This window comes from Corvus cornix, chromosome 9 (assembly GCF_000738735.6).
Source record: "Corvus cornix cornix isolate S_Up_H32 chromosome 9, ASM73873v5, whole genome shotgun sequence".
NCBI classification, from domain to species: domain Eukaryota; kingdom Metazoa; phylum Chordata; class Aves; order Passeriformes; family Corvidae; genus Corvus; species Corvus cornix.
In genome coordinates this window covers 15,092,336-15,111,616 of record NC_046339.1, presented here as the reverse complement: position 1 = coordinate 15,111,616, position 19,281 = coordinate 15,092,336, and the positions used below count along the sequence as shown (strand labels likewise).

General features: G+C 36.3%; 1 protein-coding gene across 4 annotated transcripts in view; it reads left to right on the top strand.

Annotated features, from left to right (window-relative positions):
* Window positions 1–18,918, top strand: part of GRK7 (G protein-coupled receptor kinase 7) — a 40,762-nt gene extending 21,844 nt beyond the window's left edge. Inside the window, exons 4-6 of one of the 4 annotated variants that reach the window (XR_002046969.3) lie at window positions 1–9,968; window positions 11,832–11,863; window positions 12,567–18,918. Coding sequence is in view for 1 of the 4 variants with exons in the window: in XM_010406101.4 (XP_010404403.1) it covers window positions 1–343 (343 nt within the window). In the remaining 3 variants the exon portion in view is untranslated. The other 3 variants (XR_752543.4, XR_002046968.3, XM_010406101.4) reach the window with 3 other exon arrangements.
* Window positions 18,919–19,281: the final 363 nt, after the last annotated feature.

Sequence of the window (19,281 nt, the reverse complement as noted above, 5' to 3'; positions counted from 1 at the left end):
GAATGAAGACGATGACCCAAGAAAACACAGCTTCTTCAAAACAATAAATTTCCACAGGCTAGAGGCAAGCCTTATTGACCCTCCATTTGTGCCAGATCCATCAGTTGTCTATGCCAAAGACGTTGCAGACATTGCTGACTTCTCTGAAATACGAGGAATTGAGTTTGATGACAAAGACAAGAAGTTCTTCAAAAAGTTTGCAACGGGTGCTGTCCCTATACCCTGGCAGGAAGAAATCATTGAAACTGGACTGTTTGACGAACTGAATGATCCCAACAGAGTAGTTTCTGGAGGTTATGCAAACGGAGGGGAAGCTAAATCGGGAGTTTGTTTGTTGTTGTAATTATATCATTACCAAAAAGAATAGAAACCACCTCAGAACTTTCCATATTCTGACTCTATTTCAGAAACTCAGTACACCTGTTTGAGAAGAACCAGCCAGTGTAATGTGACATTGACAGGCTATGTAGTACCACCAGCTGAATAGACTGTATTATTTTCCTTTGCTCTAAGGAAGGAGACATTTTTGTGTTATTGGAGATGTATCAAATGAAGAACCATATTTCTTCAAGAAGCTTAGAATAGAAATTCTGAAATACAACAAGCAATGATAGAGTGAAGAGGCAATAGCTTTTGAAAATGACTGATTACTGTTTTGAATACAATGATTTGTTGGTTTTGTCTCTTTTTTCTTGTTATTTCTACTAACATTTCCTCTTTGTTCTACAGTTTTCAGGAAGGATTTTTTAATTTTCAAGTAATCTTGGACAGTGGAGCTCATATACCATGTCAAACTTGGAATCTTATTGGTTAGCCAGTCTGTCTGTTAAATTCTATTAGGTTTTGGGTGGTATATTTTAATATGTTCAAATTGTCATAAGATATAAAGAAATATCTACATATCACTTGGAAATAAGAACAACAGGATCAAACTCTTTTCAAATGTGATTTTAAGATTTGAAGATAAGATAGCACCAATTTTAATTGAATAAAGCATTTATTTACTATTATTAAGTGTATTCTTTTAAGTGATAATACCATATACAAAGAAAATGTATTTGTAAGTAAATAGACATTCTTTTTGGCAATTTTAAACTTATATCAGATTTCCTGATAATTTTTCTGTATTTTGGTGATAAATTAAGATACAGATAGACCAAAGCAATTCGTAATTGACTTTTTACAAGGCATTCAGTGTAAGATTTTAATTCAAGTTGCAAAATGCATTATACTATTAAGTGCTGTAATGATGAAAATGTTATGTATGCAAGTTGAAACTATCTTCAAATGTTTGTTGATTCTTGCAAATTTTGATGTGTTTTTTATTTTTCAATTTTATGACAACCTAAATTGAATTACTTGGGAATATTGCTATGAATACTTGCTACTGATGAAGTGTATTACTCATGAGATGCCTCCTGCTGATTTTCTGTGGTAAGAAAATAGGCAGTTGTTCTTTGCACAACTTTTAAAACTGATCCTGCACATGCTGGTCGGTGTCATCTATCCAGCCATAATTTCCATTGACTGAAGTGGAAGCTGAAACTACTTCATTCCTTGGAGTCCTGGAGGCTGCAAATGCCCTCTTTTCTGTTTTTCATACAGCAAACCTCCTACTGAACTCAAGGATTTCTTTTAACTAGACACAGGGGTTAACTCACACATCTGTTTTAGAAGAGGAAAACCTGTAGATACAATGTCTTCTATAGTCAGGTCTGTCATGTGCAGCACAGAGCGTTGGTATTTATTTATAACCTAATAGCACATCCCAAACTCTTAAGTTTTAAATACTTTAAGTGTTTTAGTCACAGCTAAGTAATTGGTAATACTTTGTGTTGTTCTGAGTAGAAAAATAATTGCTCTTTTTTTCTTTTAAATTTGCTTTTCCAGTGCTTTCCAATACTTAATATTCAAGTGAAAAATCAAGAACAGTGTTACTTAGGATTAGTAGGTAATTCTGTTCATGAATTATGAGCATAAAATTGTCTGTCTTTTGAGTGAAGACTTTGTATCAAATAGTTTGAAACAATATAAGCTGAATTCTGACTTGGTCTTTTAATTGAGAAGGATGATCCTGAAAGATTATGAAAAGCAGAGGAAGTTGAGAGGAGAGTGATGTGGTCCTGGCATGGATTTACGAAAGTGCTTCCACCACTGACATCCATTGATTTTATTTCTCATTGCTCCTACCTGCAGAAAGCTCTCACAGTGGTAGTGAATATAATAGGCTAGTATATTTAAGAAACCAAGACAGAAAACTTTTTTATATATATTATATATATATTATATATTGTGTAAATATTATAATGTTTTTTTAAACCCACAAAACACAAAATGACACAAAAAACATAGCCACCACCTTATTACAGCTAGGAGAGACCTGTTAGTGCTAGTGGCCTCAAACTTTTGTCCTGAATTGATGCACCTCAAATCCATAGAAATGCTATTTCAAAAATCCTCCAGAACCATAAAGCAGTACTCTGAAATGGCTGTAGGTTTTCCAGTGCATAACTGAGTTTTGAGTTCCCATTTGGAAAGAGGTTATGTACAGACAGAACCAGAATTTAATGTCTTCTTAGAATCACATATTCCCTGTGATATCAGGTGTTGCAAGGCTGCATTTTTCAAAATGTATTGCGATACTGAGATCTGTGAATTCGGGATGCCATGTGTGCATAGAATTAGGGTATTTAGTTTTAGAAATGTTGTAGTGTCATTAATCTCAGCAGGATGTGCATCAGTGAGATCCATAATGTTAAGTGTATCATGAATCATTCAGAGTAACTCATCAGAAGTCTGATAATGCACAGTTTGGCACAGTGTATGACAGAGAAGAATGTATTAGCTTGAAGTATTCATTAATTTTCTAAAATTCTCTTTTCACAACATGAACAACTTCTATTTGTGCTGTGGAGAGGGAGCAGAACAAAGATTATTTCATTTTCAGTGAGTCTTTTAAAAATTATTTTCAATTTTTTTTAAGGAATCTGTGAAATCCTTGGTTCTTTTCTTCTTCCTTCCACTGTAAAGTTCCTTGTTAAACTTTCAGGAGCAAAGTTATTTTAACAACCTGCTTCACCTTAACAAAAAGCCAGCAATCCCAAAAGATTTACATGTTCAATGAATTGTCTTACTGCAACCAAAGATGGTGCTCATGTGGGTAAATTTGAATGTATATGCAAGTGTTGCAAGAGCAGGGCCCAAGTCTAAAGTATTGACCAGGTCATTGGATGTTTATGATAGAAAATGAGGGATGACTTGGGGGAGGAAAATAACCTTGTGGTTGTGGATTACTTGAGTTGTTGTGGCAAAAGGAAATTTTGTAATTTGAAACTACAATTTTTTTCTTCTAGTTGTCTCCCTTTTTCATGCTTTGCCAATGTTGTGGTGTCTCACTTGGCTGCCTCCTTTTTCCAGCAGATAAGATGCATTTGAGTGCTAATATAATCTAAAAAACTAAATTGTGAACTCTGTTGCATTAAATGCAATCTGTGAAAGGTTACAGAGTTGCCCTGGCCACTCTGCAGGCATTGTACGGACAGTGCTGTCTTTCCTGCCCTGTTTTATTCAGTCCGGCTATTGGAACTGTTTGGTAATTCTAACTGTAGAAGGCTGAAATGTGAGATTCGTGGTGGCTTGATGTGTTCTTATAAGAACATCATTTAAAGTTTGGTGACACTGAAGAAAGGTTGCTGGCTCTGAGAGGGTATAAAAGAAAGACCTTTCCCTTACATCTCAAGTCCAGATTTTCTTTGATACTACCTCTGTTACCCTTACCATTGCTTCCCTAATTTCACTGAGCACAGAGACAAAATGATGTTTGGTATTAATATTAACCTAATGAAATCGTTGTTCACAGAGATTATTTCTCAGTGGTACTGAGTACCTTCAGTTGTTTCATGGCAAAGGCTCATGTAGTCAATAAATGCCTTGTGTTGCAGCAAGAAGTTCACTTTTATATTCCAATATGAAATAGATTTAGTAATAGGAAATTTAGTGTGCAAATTCCTGGCTATCAGTTGCATCTTTATTAGGGAAGGCAACTTTACATTAAGCTAAGAACATCATAACTTGAGACAGTTATTTCTTCAACCATAAACAAATGCCAATACAGAAAGCAAAACAAAAGTAAGATGAGATCTCTACTTAGAGCAGATGTCTGAAATTGTACAGTTGTAGTTATAAACTGATGCATGGTTTTATATATTTTTAATATCGGCATTTTTTTTAGAAATGAAATGCTTATAAGTGTATTTAAAATATTGTTGCTTTTACAGCTTTTAATGATATATATGTAACATTTTTCTGATCTGAATATCCACATCAATGATGAGAATAAGTAAGTATGCTCATGTTATTTATCTTAAAAAGTGTAAATTGCTTCTTTGATGTTATGACAATAATTTTTATCTTTTTATCATTAGTTTTTTAATACCAAAACATTTAATCTCTTTCTGCTGTAATGAATTGTAAAACAAGTATTTTTATTATATACAGTGTTTTTTTCTCCATGATAGGATTTAAATTAAGGTCTTTGCAACTATGGTTCATAGCACCATAGAAGCACTGAAAATCCTACCAGTTCTGGGACTTCTGCTAAAAGCAAAGCATATATTTTTCCCGAGTGATAAACACATCAAGTTTGAAATCTACAGGTGGAAGAAGGTACTGGTACTTTGCAGTATGAGACCTGACACATGTAATGTTGTGGGTAAAGGTCCCCTGTGATCAGTGCAGCTCAGGGAGTGCATTTGGAACTTTGTGTCACAACAGCCTTGGGGAGCTGCACAGGCATAGTGAGGAGTGCATGGACAGAAAATGAAAACCAACTTAAGTAAGCACATGACATTTTATGATTAGGCACTACATCATTGCAGCAAGTAACACTCAATCTAGTATTTAATTTTAAAAGTATATACCAAAAGAGTAATGTTTCTTAGGAAATAATTGCTTGGTATTTCTCTTGAGTTTCATTTATATAATAACTGTCTGAACCTGAGCAGAGCTAGTATAAAATTCTTACCAGTTAGCCCTTTTCCTTAGGGAGGGGAAATCTTTTTGGCATCTCTTGCCTAGAAAAGAGCAAGAGTAAGAACGCAGGGGGTGTCAATGTGTCTCTTGGAATACAAGTACCTTTATCCATGGGAAAACATGCCTGGTGATGTCTGTAGGTAGCACCCTTCTCCTGAGTTCCTTTCCTTTTATACGGCATAGCAGATGGTCCTTATATACCCCACTCATGTCTCCTTTCCTGTCACCTCCAGAAAACTGGCACAGTTCTGAATGAAGCCATTTCAGTTTTCAGGGAAACTTACTGTTACTTTTGTATCTTGGACAGGCAAAAGGTGCCATAAACAACAGCTTTCAACACCATTTAGCGTTGACCCTAAGTGGTGAAAGGCTTTCGTGGTGAAAAACATGGGAAAAAAACCCTGTGAGTCTCTTTGAAAGGGCTTCTGGATATGTTAGGTCTATTCCTTTCCTTCTGACAATTTTGGGGCAGCTGCAGTGGTTAATTCCTTCCTTTCCTGTTGACCAAGTGCAAACACAATCTGGTTATTTTATCCTATTTATGCTCTTTATCCATGCTTTTCAATGTCTGAGTTTTGTTAGTTGGCCAGTTCTTCCAAGTGTTTTGTTTTCTGGTTAACATACACTGATATGGTGCTATTGCAGTGTTTGGTAGAATGACTTACAAAGAAAGAAAATTTTCATTTTTCTTCTGTACACAAGCATTAGTTGAAGTTAAACATAACTAATGAATTCTGATGTGTTTTATCAGTTGTGCTTTACCAAACTTACATGTTGGCCTGTACAGTTCATTGAAGTTCTTCTGACAGTTACATTTTACAGAGTGGAAAGATACAGTGAGGCTGAACGACATACTGTGTACATGTCCTTATGATGGGAGTTCCTCATGATGAATGTTTCCATGATTCATGTTTTTATAAAGAATGCCAAAGGGATGACTATGGATATATCACTTGTCATAACTTGTAGTTCAGTTAACAATAGTGAAGTAACTGTTTAAAAAAACAGCTATTGTACAGGAATGTTGAGTTATGTTTGCTTTGCAAGATTTCAAGCAAGCATGACATGGGATGTGCTAGACATGTCTCGTGACTTTTGAATCGCTGGGGTAAAAGGGCTACTGCAAGTAAGAGCAGATTTGTTAATCACTCCTGTATGCAAACATTCCTACAGCAATACATTCTGTTCCCACTGCACACCTTTTGGGCAGCAGTGGAAGCTTTCTTTAACTCCACTGCTAGTCTACAGTGCCTAGTGCTCAGTCTGTGCAAATCCATTGATGGAACTACAAAGAGGGAAATGGTTCCCATATCTTGGGCTTCTCAGAGGACGTAGAGCAGAGCACAGCACTGCAGTGATATGAGGGCTTGAGCCTGCTGCTGGCATCACCAGCGTGGAAGGCAGAAGTGGTTTTGGGAGTATGAAAGTGGGCAGAAGGAAGTCCGGTTTCATAATGCATGGAGTCAGTTCAGTCCCACTGTTAGGAATGGCTTCTCTAGATCAAGTGACAGTAGAGCTATTTTTTGATAGAAAATAGAAATGGATGATTGGAGTGGAACCAATGAGAGAATGTCTGCAACAGTACCAAACAGGAAGGCTCTAAAGTGTTCCTGTTTGTGCATTTCCTTGTAGGAAGGAATTAAATTCATAGTAAGAAGTATGGATAATTATTATCATTATCAGTAATAATAACACCAGGATCATAAAGAAGAACTGCTAGTACCAATTACCAATTTAGCCTGTTATTGTGCAATAACTGGAGAGAGGCCTGATTTACAAACAAGGCAAAAGAATTGTGCTTCTATTTCTGAAACATACTACCTTAAACAATGAATACCATGAACATTGTCTTGTTCATGACAACAGGATGTCATGAACAAGAGGAGGAAACTCTCTGGTGAACTCGTACAGGACAAGTTGACACTAATCTCAAATATGGCATCTGGCTTCTAAATCCGTTTTATTCTATCTTAATTATGCAAGAACTATGAATCTGATTTGACAACAATCATTAGGCGCAGGTTTTTTCTGAAGAACAGAGGAATTTTTCCTTTCTGTTCTTTACAAGATTTTATCCCTTCCTCCAGGCTAACTTCTATCCTATTCCCTATTAGGATATTATTCATTGATGCAACTTTGCAAACAGATAAGAGGCTATTTTTGACCCCAAAACTGTGATAAAGTTGGTAAAAACAGAGCTACCTTGAGAAGATAATGATACATCAGTAATAACCTGGTGTTCAAAAAGAAGAGAAATATGCAATCAACGTATATTGAAAATTAGGCTGTAGTTTAAGGAGTATTTTCTTAAACAAAAAGGAGATATTTTAACTCATATCAGTTCCTTAGTAAAACTACTGTCCATGTCTGTAAATAAACTGTATCACTGTTGCAGGCTATTTTAATCAGCATCGACATAGAAATATTCATCCTGATATTAAGTAAGGTTTGAAGAGACCAATTTAAATATCTTGCTGCACAGAGTGAAGGCAAAGACTTAGTTCTGGATATTTGACTAAGACAGCTAAGCAGTGCTGCCAACAGTATGTACAAGTATGTAAACTTTTGGTTTCCCATGCTTAGTGAAAGTGAGAAATGATAGTGCCAAAATCTGGAACCTACCATCAAACTAATGAGCTGTCAGAGCACACTTGCATGAAAAATTTCAAGTTTAAGGTATTGCATTAGAAAGGATGTACTCTCTGAGAGGCTGTGAGAGGGTGGAATGATTATACAGTTACGCATCTATTGATACTCAGATCTGGTTTTGTTTTACAAATAGTAAAAGCAGAAACATTCTTGGTACTTTTGGAAGAAATGTGGGAAGCTGTGCTCTGTAGTTGTATTGCTCAACTGCATCTTTTTATCAAGTACAGAAGAAGAAATCAGAAAATGTGCTCTTACTAAATTGTAAGGGTACTTTGTATGCTGCTTAAAATAATCTGATAATGATATATTGTCTGATATGACCTAAGAATTTTCATGCTTTCATTTTAGTATAAGACATCCCATAATGAGAGTTCTACTCTGTTAAATCAAGAAATGGATAAATGTTCGAATACTGGTTTTCCAAAATTCCACCCCCCGAGGTGATTTTTCTCATTTCTGCAGCTCACATTTTTGCTCCTCTCCCCATCTTTCTGTGTCAATAGTAAATCAAAATGTTATATTATTTTTGTTGTGAATGAAAATGTGGTGACAGATCCTGGATGAAAAGTCCTATAATTCATTAATTCATAACCCTAATCCAGGATCTACTACCCATGAAAACCAAAACTGAGTATGTACTCTTATATTTGGTCTTTCAAAAGGCTCCTAAGTTACCTCAGTTCCAGGCAGGGAAAGGAATAAAGAAATGGATAATCTCTTCAGAATTTTACATATGCTTTATTCAGAGAATAGTGGATCAAGTGTTTTAAACAAAGAAAGGAAGGAAACTTTTATTTCTTGCCAAGAGATTGAAACCTCCTGATCTTTTGCCAAGCTAGTTTATTTTGCTGCCAACAGTTTCCTCACCTTAAACAGCTCCTATTAATCTGTAAAGCTAACAGCAGTGAAGGAAACAGGCTCTGCAGAATGGCAACACTGTAAGAATCTGCTCTAGTTCATGTAGGGACAGATTCACTTTAAAATTTTGGTATGTATTTGAAAGCACAGACAGTTCTAGGCAGGGGATGGGTGACCTCAGATGATTCCTAACCAGATTTTACTTTTTTCTCCAAGTGCATGAAAGTTACTGGCTTTGTAAATGTTGATCTCTTACTGCACAGGAATTATTTAACTGCTTTTGCTATTGAATAAAATATGACCCTGATTTTCAGGATTCCGTATCTTCTGTCTTTAAAAAAAAATGTTGCAATTTACTGAATTTAAGAAACTGAACTCCTCTGAAGTGAATGCATCAGGTTTGAAACTTGGTCTCCTTTAAAACTGGTGAGTTAGTTACTGCAGTTATAGCATATCCTCAGTGCTTATACTCGTGATGAAAAGCACAAGTTCTTAGATATTTTGTTACTCTTTTTTCAGTGAGAAGAACAAGATGATGAAGATGTTTGGTAAAGTCTGAAGTCAAAGGCTGGCCATGGGTACCATATGGCAAGGTTTTTAGTTTTATTATGATAATAGACCCAAGACCAGATGTGTGATGAAATTATCTTTGTGTAGTAATGGAGCATAAATCTTTCACACCCCTTCAGCATGTTGTCCCAATCAAATTTATGCAGGGCTAATTAATTGAGGAGTTCATCAGCTACAGGTATCGGTTTAGTTTTTAGTTTAGAGTAAAACAGAGGGAAAGTTTTTAACTGGAGAACTATAAATTAAAACAGTTATGAAAATTACTAATTTTGAGGGGAGAAGGTTGTAATTAGTGAGCTGTATTAACAAACATATTCCATTTTTTGTCTGGATGGACACAGGGATAGTTTGTTATTCTGAGATCCATGGAATGGACAGTGTTCCAGACTGTAGTGTTCTGAAATGACCATCATATTACATTATCTGAAAAATAGGCATTTTGAAATCAGTTTAAGACAGGATATGCAAGACCTTAAATCTTCACTTTAATCAGGAGTGGCAGTAAATGCATTAATTGTGTTCTGTTCCTGCAATCTTCCGGTAAGGAGAAAAATAGACTCATTCTGTAAAAGCTGTTATTTTAAATGAACAATGCCTTTTTTTTTCTACAATAGCAAGAGAGAAAATGCTGCCTGAATCTTTATTTTCCCCTTGCAAGTACTTTCTAATTTATAGTAAATCAAGTGAACAACCCTCTATTAATTTGTTTTTTCCATTCTATAGCTAGCAGACTGCAATTAATACTTCTACCAGCAGAAGAGAATGAAGAAATGTTTCAGACTTGGACACGCATCTCTGGGTCACCTAGATGATATGAAAATATTTGGACTGTTTAGAAGAACTTTATTTATTTTCTAATAGTAGGTGAAAACTCTTCTAAAGCCTACAACTGTCAGGCAAAGACCAAGGCATCTAAAGTAATAGTACATACTAAAGCAACTGCAATGAACTTTTGTGAATCCATCTCTAGAGGGATGGTTTGCCTACCAACTTTTCAGTTGCTCAACATACAATTTATAGATTACTGCACAGTCATTTGTATAGTTTTATGTTTCTAGTGAAAACACAAATGGTTTTATTAAAGTAAAGGGCTTTTATTTCACCAGAGAAACAAAGCAATGGGGAGGGAGACACAAGGAGACACACAGAGAACAGCTTGAGAGCACAGTATATGTGCTCAGAAGAACTCAATTAAAAAAAAAATTTTTTGCAAGTGTCTCTGTGTTCACAGATGCTTATCTGTGTAATACTAACTGACACCCTAAGGAATTTTTTTGGCTATTCTGCTGCTTCAAGTTCAGACAGCAGCGTTTTTATTTACTTTGTGCTTAATATTGACCCTCTTCAGAGCAGGGAACAGTCTTAGAGAAAGAAAAAAAAAATACTTTTAACTATATCATAGGACACACCCTTATGAAAAAACATTGTCCTTCTTTTTTGACATGAGCAACAGGCATGAGTTCTAGTAAAAGAATACTTCAGATTTCAAGGTGCCAAAAGGATTTATTCTGAAATAAAAGTTGTTGAAAAGCAGAACATGTAGTGTACTGAACCCAACACTACTTGACTCAAACGGAATACAAACTTAGAAAAGTAACATGGAAAAGGGGATTTTTTTTATTTAATAGAAATCTTAATCAGATATTTGTCTCTACAAACTGATTTATTATGTATTATTTGACCCAAAAGAAGTAAAAATCTTATGTCTAGGAAACAGCAGAGTATGTATGTCACAGGGTGAAGGCTCAGAACCAGCCCTGGAAATCTCTGTAAATGCACACAGAATCTCTGCATAAGCCAGAACCAAAGCAAAAGCTAGTAAAACAAATACAATCTTTGTCCCATCATTAACTTGTTATTTTCCACCTGCACATTAATCACAGGTTAAGAAGTCTGCCCCAAATGTAACTAAAATGGAAAGACAACAGTGATAAAAGTAGAATACTTATAGCTTTGTAAGTTAATGCATTGCAGGAAATTAAAATTAAATGATGATTTTTGCATAGAGTTACAAGCTTTTTCAAAGTTAACAGCTGAGGATTGCAAATGAGGGTTTGTGTCTTTTAACAATGGAAATGGCAAAACCTGAATCTCCACTGGTTCCCCCAAATCCAAAATTTCTTAGGTCTGTGTTTAAGAACATTGTTTAGCAATAATTGCCAACAATTCCTCATGCTGCCTAAACAGTTTCTCCTCTCACCTAAATACAGAGTTTCCAGTTAGTGGCTTACTTGTCTGTCAGTTTACTTAAGGTTAGGTATATGTAGATATGATGAACTGGGTTTGTATCTTGATAGTATGAATTATTAATGATTAAATAAACCTAATTTAAAACCAGGTTTTGAAATTGGGCCTCCTTCTAAGAATATTTTTAAATGCAGAACAGATACCGACAAGACACATATTATAGCTGCCCTACCTGGACTCCACTGTGGGTCCTGACATAATGATTTAGGATCTAACAAAAAATCTGCTCTTATTGAGATCATCTCAACCACTTCACAATTACCACAGAGGGAGGAACAGCTGTAATTGTATTTCATGGTCAAATTTAAGGCAGATATTTAGTATTTCCTGCTGTAGTATTTATTTGAACATTGTTTGGGACAATCTATAATCAATTTGAGTATGAATTCATTGCCTATGATCTACGCAAATAACTACTTTCTCTGCAGTCACTTCAATGTTTTCAATGTGATTAACTCTCTGTTTTTCTGTTGTAGTTACACAGGGAAGTCATTCCTCTCAAGTATTGGTTAGTAACCTTTAATAACCTTGCTAATGATGTTTTCCATGTGGCAAATGTGAGTAGTCCATTTTGACATGAAGTGAAAGGATAGCAGCTGTACAGCAGCCTTAGCACTACAGGTGTGTTCAGTGCAGTGGCCAGCTGTGCTTAGTTTGTGTTTAAATGCTGAGAACACAACACTGCTCTTCATAGCACATATGAAATACAGTTCCTTCATCAGTTTCATAAATCATCTTCCACACCTGGAAGCTGCACTGTGATTTCTGCCAGAAATCACAACCAGGTTTGCTCCTTAAGATGGCTGTAAGTACTTTAATTTATCTGTGTTATGGAATTACTTTAAAAAAATCCATTTCTGTGGCCCCAGATTTGTTAACAGATAGATCTCAGATATAATCAACATGTCCTTGTCTGAACATTAGAATGTGCAATTATATTTGCACAAATCTATGCAGATGGGCTTTTATTATAAATGATCTTCTCTTTCTCATGTTAGCAAACAATTTAGTGAATAAATAAAAAATGAAGATTGACAGTATTAAAGTGTCCATTACAATTACAGCAGCAGAGAACTGCAGTAACAAGGATGTAGAACATTTCAATCTTTTTTAATACTCAGGGTTTTTTTGTAGTTGAAGATTTTATTTTCTCGTAGGCTCTGTGATTATAACAGACCACATTTTGACAGGGTTTTCTTTTGATTTTTCAGTGAACTAGATCCTGCTCCTTCTGCTCAAACACTTCCATTCATGTATGGCAAGTATCTCTCCCAGCGCAGGAAGAAGATACAGCAGCTTTGCTTATTATGTGAGCACTCAAGTGTGGATTTTTGTTGGTTTTGTCTGCAGTATGAATTTGAAAAAAAACTTTCCCAAGCCACCATGTTTTAAAAAATGTATAGTTTCCCAGCATCTTAGTAACCATGGTAACCACTGTTGCCCTTAAAATAGATAAGTTAAATGTTCTGTTTAAATACAGTTTCCTTCCTTTCAAAGGATTGCATCTGACAATAGGAGGTAGAATAAACATTTTCAGATTGTATTATGATTAGGAAGCAATGAAAAGGGAGGCCTGTTGTACATGTTTGTTCAAATGTGGGAGAAATTGGAAAATACATTTTAAAAATAATTAAAAACCTTTATTGGTGGCCCTTTTGGGAAAATCTGCTAGCATTTACTGGGAATAAAATATGCAGGAGCCCGCAGAATCAAAAAGAAATAAGCACATGGATCCTATGTAGCTCTGGTTCTTTTCTATTATTCCTATAATACTTATTTATAAAATTATGTTATAGACTACATTGTATCTACGGCCTTTTAAAAACCACAGATAGTTAAAAACCAACAAAAATCAATTGCTAAGAGTTTACGATTTTGTTTAAAGTGATTTAATTATTTGCTGTGAGGGTAGTACAATCTTACCAAAAATGCTGTAAAAAAGTCAGACCAAAAATAGACTAATGGTGGAATTCCCACACATTCACACTAGAAAGAAAATGCTGACTTTCATTTTCCATATTCAAAAGTGCTCTTTTTTTCAACTTCCTTTTCAAAACTTGTATAAATGGACAGATTAACTGCCTAGCATAAAAAGTGGATATTATCTCAATTTGTAAGCCTTGTGACTTTGTGTGGGTGTTCCACAATTGTACTTACTATAGGGATACTCCCTACGAATGAATTTATCAGGAACAGATGGATGTAGGACTTCATGGAAAAAATGCTAAGCATCTGCAATATCGTTTGTGGTTAATGATAGGGGAAGGTGGTTGGCTTTTTAACAAATCTAGCTCTCACTGAGGGGCAGACACACTCAAAAAGACTCAATAATTAACCTCAGATAAAAATATCAGTCAGGAGCTGTTCCTGTATAGCAGCTGGTTCAATATTTTTGTAACTTGAGTTTGATGCCACCATCACTAAGGTGTATGTATGTAACACACACTGTTTGGATTAGGAAGTAAAATGGAACATACCCAAAACAAGTAGGTTACAATACATTTTTAATAGTTGAAGGGGAACTACATTGCAATGGTTTATATAATACTGTTAACTTTCGGCTAAACAGAACATAAAATCTGGCTTGCTATAATTTTTTTTTAGCTAATGTATGCTCATAAGGACTAATAATAGGCCTTATGAGTCACAAGCATTCATTAAGTAAGCCACCAGAGTTTAAAAAACATAACAGTTGAGATCTAGTCTGTTTGAAGTGAACAAGTAAATTAATATGTTTTAAGTAATAGTGACTCTTTTAAAAACACTATAATCATATGCTTCTAAATATTTAAGATTCTTTATTCTATGCAAAACCATCATGTTAATTACTGGATTAGCAAGAATATCTTTCAAAACCAAACTTGAACCCATCTTCTAGGTTTTGAAACACATTTGGAATTCTTGACTCCCTCATGATGGTCCCAAGGGGAAATGTGTTACTCTCACTCGTATTTGGTTACTGGGGAAGGCACAGTTCAGGCACAGGCTTTGGTTTGCAGGGAAAAGCTGCTTTTTTCTTTACTTATCCCGCTGGCTTGATTCGGGTGCAATTAAATCAAAGGATTTGTTCAAGATCACTAAGGGAATCAGTGACTTGACTGGGGGAAGAAAGCTGGACTGGGAAAACTGAAAATACTAGTTCCCATCGTGGGACAATCTCTCAGTAGCATTTAAGTAAATTAGAGGGGCAACCTATTGTATTTCAGAGTCATCTGCACAAACTGCTGCATTGTATAGACTAAATTTATATCGGTAGGGAAATGCAGATACAGAAGGAAAACTGAATGAAAAAGATGAACACTTTCATGTGACACGTATCTTAACAGACACACCAGATAAAAACCAGAAAAATGTAAATAAAATTTTGTCTTCCAAAGATTTTTGGTTTTTTAGGTATCCCTTTTAGAGGAAAAGTTTATAATGAGTCTTTCTTGCTTGTCTTTAGCCGTGTATGAGTCAACCTTTAAAAACTGTGTTTTGTAGCTTACAGGTGTTCAAAGCTCCTTTGTCTTCTTTTGTTGTTGTTTCATCATTTTTCTTTTCCCAGTGACCTAGAGACGTATCAGTACAATCATGTTGGTATGATACCACTGCTTTTATCAGTAAGATTAGATGACTGCAAAAGACTTCCCTGCTGCATACATTGATTACTGGTAGGAATAAGAAGTTGTCATCTTCTATGATAGCAGAAAGCAATGACATATGGACATGGGCTCATAATTTGCATCAGAAAATTTGGTGGTAAAGGAATAGAGAAATTTAGTATTTTCTAATGTATTTTCAAGGGCAGAACATAATGCTGCAGCAAGGACAGACTCCTGCAATTTCTTTCTATCCTCTTCCTCCTTCCAAACCTGACCTCACTTCTCCAGGCCTTTCATTCCCTCCAACATCAATTTTTCAACAGTGTTTTGTCTTCATAGACTCTTCATTTCAGCCTCAGTCTCCTGACTTAGCCAGCAGTGCTGGCTTTCTCCTTGGCTTGCTGCCTGAGTCCCTTGCTGAACTCAGGATGTGGTTCTGCCAATCTAATTGTGGGCTGCCACTGAAAGGGGTAGTCCGTCCTGTTCCTCCTACTGTCTGTCCTGGTCTCCCTTGTGAGCTGAGTCAGGGAACTAAACTTGTATAGTTCCTTTTCTTTCAGCTCAGCTCTCTGAATCAGGTCATCATGGGGTAAAATGAACACCAATGCTAAAAATCACAGCCAGGGTTGGAAAGGGACAGTGGAATAGGGAGAGGAGGGACCATCTCTTTTAGCAGCACTTGATAATTAATGTGAGTTTCATCATTAAACCTAATTTCCAGCCCCAAACTCCTCACCCTGCCTGTCCTGTGCTTTATTTTACCCCTTTAGCCCCTCTTCCTAATGGCTTCCTGTTTGCCCCTGCCCCTTCTGCTCCCATCCCAGGGATACTCATGAACTAATGGAAGCTGTCTTGCCCAGCTCCTTTTTTTTCTGTGTCAGACCTGTACTTCACTGATGTATTGTAGACAGACTTTGCCAGTAAACACCTGTGGTCCCTCACTCAATTGCTGTTTATAAGGTATTAGCTCAAGAGGATAGAAAATGCTTCAGCAATTAAGACAGATACTTCATTCTTATAAATTCTTCTCAAACCAGCTTTCATTAAGAAGCTCTTTTACTTGTCCATGAAAAAAAATCTGGAACTGGACTCTGACAGTGTGTTATAAAATGGATAAAAAGGCTAATAGTTGTGAAATTCCTACAGTTTGAGCTTTCCTCACTTTGAACCCTTTGTATTAAAAATAAGCAGCAAAATAGTTTTCAACAATAGTTAGAGTCTCTTGTTCTCACTGTAAACAAATGCTGAAAATCTGGGCAAAAATCTCCTCTGCATAATGCAAGTCAACTCCCATTTACTTCACAGGAGTTATCGTGCTATATGTGAGAGCAGAATCTTGTCTCTGTGAATAAAGAAGTTTTTTCAAGAGTGAGGGGGCTCTGCATAATGAATGCATTTTTACCAGCCCTTTCTGATTCATTGGCAAACTCCCAAACACAAGAACTGTTTCTGTAGTCTTTCTACTCTCACAATGACAGACATTTTCTTTTTCATTTTTTAGTGGGAAGTCTTTTGTACATATTTTTCTCATGAAAATGTGTCTCTTGGTATTTTGTACAGTGAAATAGAAAGTCTATTTCAGTCACAATATTTTTGAAGTTGTTCTGTCCTGAGTTTATAGTGTATCTTCTAATTCCAGTTTAAACTTAGCTGAAGATAAAGAAGCAGATTTGAGCCTTATGTGTACGTCTCCTGCAATTCAAAAGCTGCTTTGAAACAAGACTGGGCAGGCCCCTCTGGAAGTTACAGCAGACCCAGGGAGCTATCCAAGTCATGCCAAAGTTGTGTCATGCTGTGGTCCACCCTAGACCCAAACTAGAAAAGAAGGGGATGGCTTTCTAGTTTTCAGGAATTCTCCAATGGGCCAAAGTGAAATTCCCTTTAGCAACCCCCCAAAAAGCCAAACCAAAAAAACCAAAAAAAACCCACAAAACCCCACCAAACTTGTTCTGAAGAACTGCCCTCTACAGACCGTCTGTACTGTTAACTATTACAATCTTGCTTCCTATCATATTTTATTTTTTTCCCCAGAGTTCTGCATGACAATTTTTAAAAAGAACTTAGCAGGTATGTTTAGGCAATATTTTTAAAGTTTGGAACATTTTGTGTTCTATGATTTACAGTTTTATCATCATCATACCTTATTTTCAAGGTGGTTTTCTTCCTGTTGTGCTCTGGGAAATAGATATTAGTGATTATACCATTACAAAGATCCAGAGAAACAAGAAATTGTAAACTGAGGAGCACTCTTAGTGCTGAATGGTCTGTGAGATGAGCCCACACTTGACAATGTTCAGACACCCATATTCAGAACCACCAGTGCCACTCCCTCATTTCTGTCTGTGGAACCAACTCAGGTATTTCAGTAACCACCTGACACACACGACTGGATTTCTTCCAAACCTGAGTTAAAACCTGTCTTTAAAAAGTATATCTAATCTCATGCTTAAAACCCAAACAAAGGTATACCCACTATCTTAGCTGGTATAAATTATTTAAATGTTTAATTGCCCTCACAGGCAGGAAATGTCAACATTAGGTTTGTCTTGCTCCAGTTTCCAGCAAATGGATACTATTGCCTTTTTCAGCCAGGTTGAAAAGGTCATACTATCAAGATCTCTTTCCTGTATTTAAGTACCTTTTCAAAGTAATCCAGTCTCTTGTCAGGTTTTTTTTCTTTCAGAAGCTAAATAAGATGAAATGTGGAAGCTTCATATTCTACGTTAGCTTGTTTTCTGCTCCCTGGATATTTTTTCAGTACTCTTTGAACTATCACTAATATTTCCCTGTTACTGTAAATATCAGAAGTCACTGCAGGTGTTTTTGTACCATTTCTTCACCAATATGTGCAGATTTCTCCTTTCTAGAAGACAAGTTTTTATGCCCAGTAGATTGCATTAGTTCTTTTCCTTTTCCTGTGATGTAGCACTGCCAGGGCTGTGCTGGTCCCTGTGCCAGGCCAGGGCCCTGCCCACCTGGCCCCCAACTCTGGGGCTGATGTCCAGGCCTGGGCTCTTGCAGGTAACCGTGTAGCAGATCATGCTGTCCTCATTCAGCACTTTGTATTCACTGGAGTAGGGAGGGACCCTTCCATTATTTTACCTGGGATCAGTGTGTAGCTCATGGGTTTATATGCCCAGGAGTCAGAATATTGACCTTCCTGCATCTCAGGAACAGTCTGATGTTTCCATCCAAGTCAGGTTGGGCTGCATGAGATTGCTGATTTTAAAAACGAGCATAATGGTTAATATAATAAAACTGAGCCTCTGAAACTCAAGAGTACAGAGTACAAAAAGTTTCCTATATTTTATGATGTGCAGACTAAAGAGTTTCAGTGATGCTGGATAATTCTAGTTTCTGTAATACTTTGGTTTACATTTTCTGTAATTTAAAAAAAATATGAATATATTTAGATGTTGACATTTCACTGCATAATGTAGGGCTTGGTCATTTCTTAGAGACAATCTGATTTTTTTAATCTATGTTAAATTCCTCTGTTCTTTGCATCTAGTAAACTCTAATGTTATTGAATCAATATGGTGCCCATTCCAAAAAGATGGATATAGGTACATGTTGCTGACATGTTATTCCGTAATAGTGAAGGATACCTATTTGAATAAACTGGGAAAAATAATTCAGCAAAGCAGATGTTAAAATGGAATGACAGTCAGGTTTTGCTTGGTGACATTTAAAAGAAAAATAAAAATGGAGATGGCTTATTTCTGGCCTGAAATGGAATCTATTAGCTGAGTAGTGTGACACAGAGTAATCAGTGAGTGATACGTTTTCTGCTGCTGTTTTACAGCAAATAGAATGATTTAGATGATGTACTGTAACAGCAGAGAATACTGGAATCAAATGTTCAAGAGGCAAACAGGTTTATTCTATTTTATGCTTTACATTTACTGCTTTCTGGAAATACTGCAACCATTGTAAAGATTTAAACTAACCGTGCTGATAAATATGTATTTCCTCATAAGACATCTCTTAAATTGTTTCTCTTACACCAGACTACATCTGAAAAACGTATCTTTTCCATTCGGATTTGATCTCTTACTATTTTAAGAACTGCTTTGATGTAGGAGCTTTCCTGTTACACTTGAGTTTTGCAAGGTCCCCGGTTAATGCCATTATTGACACTGGCTGAGAACTCTGAGGGAGAACACGTTAGGGCTGAACCCCAGGGCTGGGGGTACGCGGGGGCTGCCACTGCTCCGCTCCGTTTGGGGAAAGAGAATTCCAGGGCGTAAGCTCCTGATCCGTGCCAAAGAGTAAATGAGGCTGCTCCTCTGCTATCAGCCGGGGGATGGGGAGGGGGGTTTTGTGCTGTGTTACTTGGACC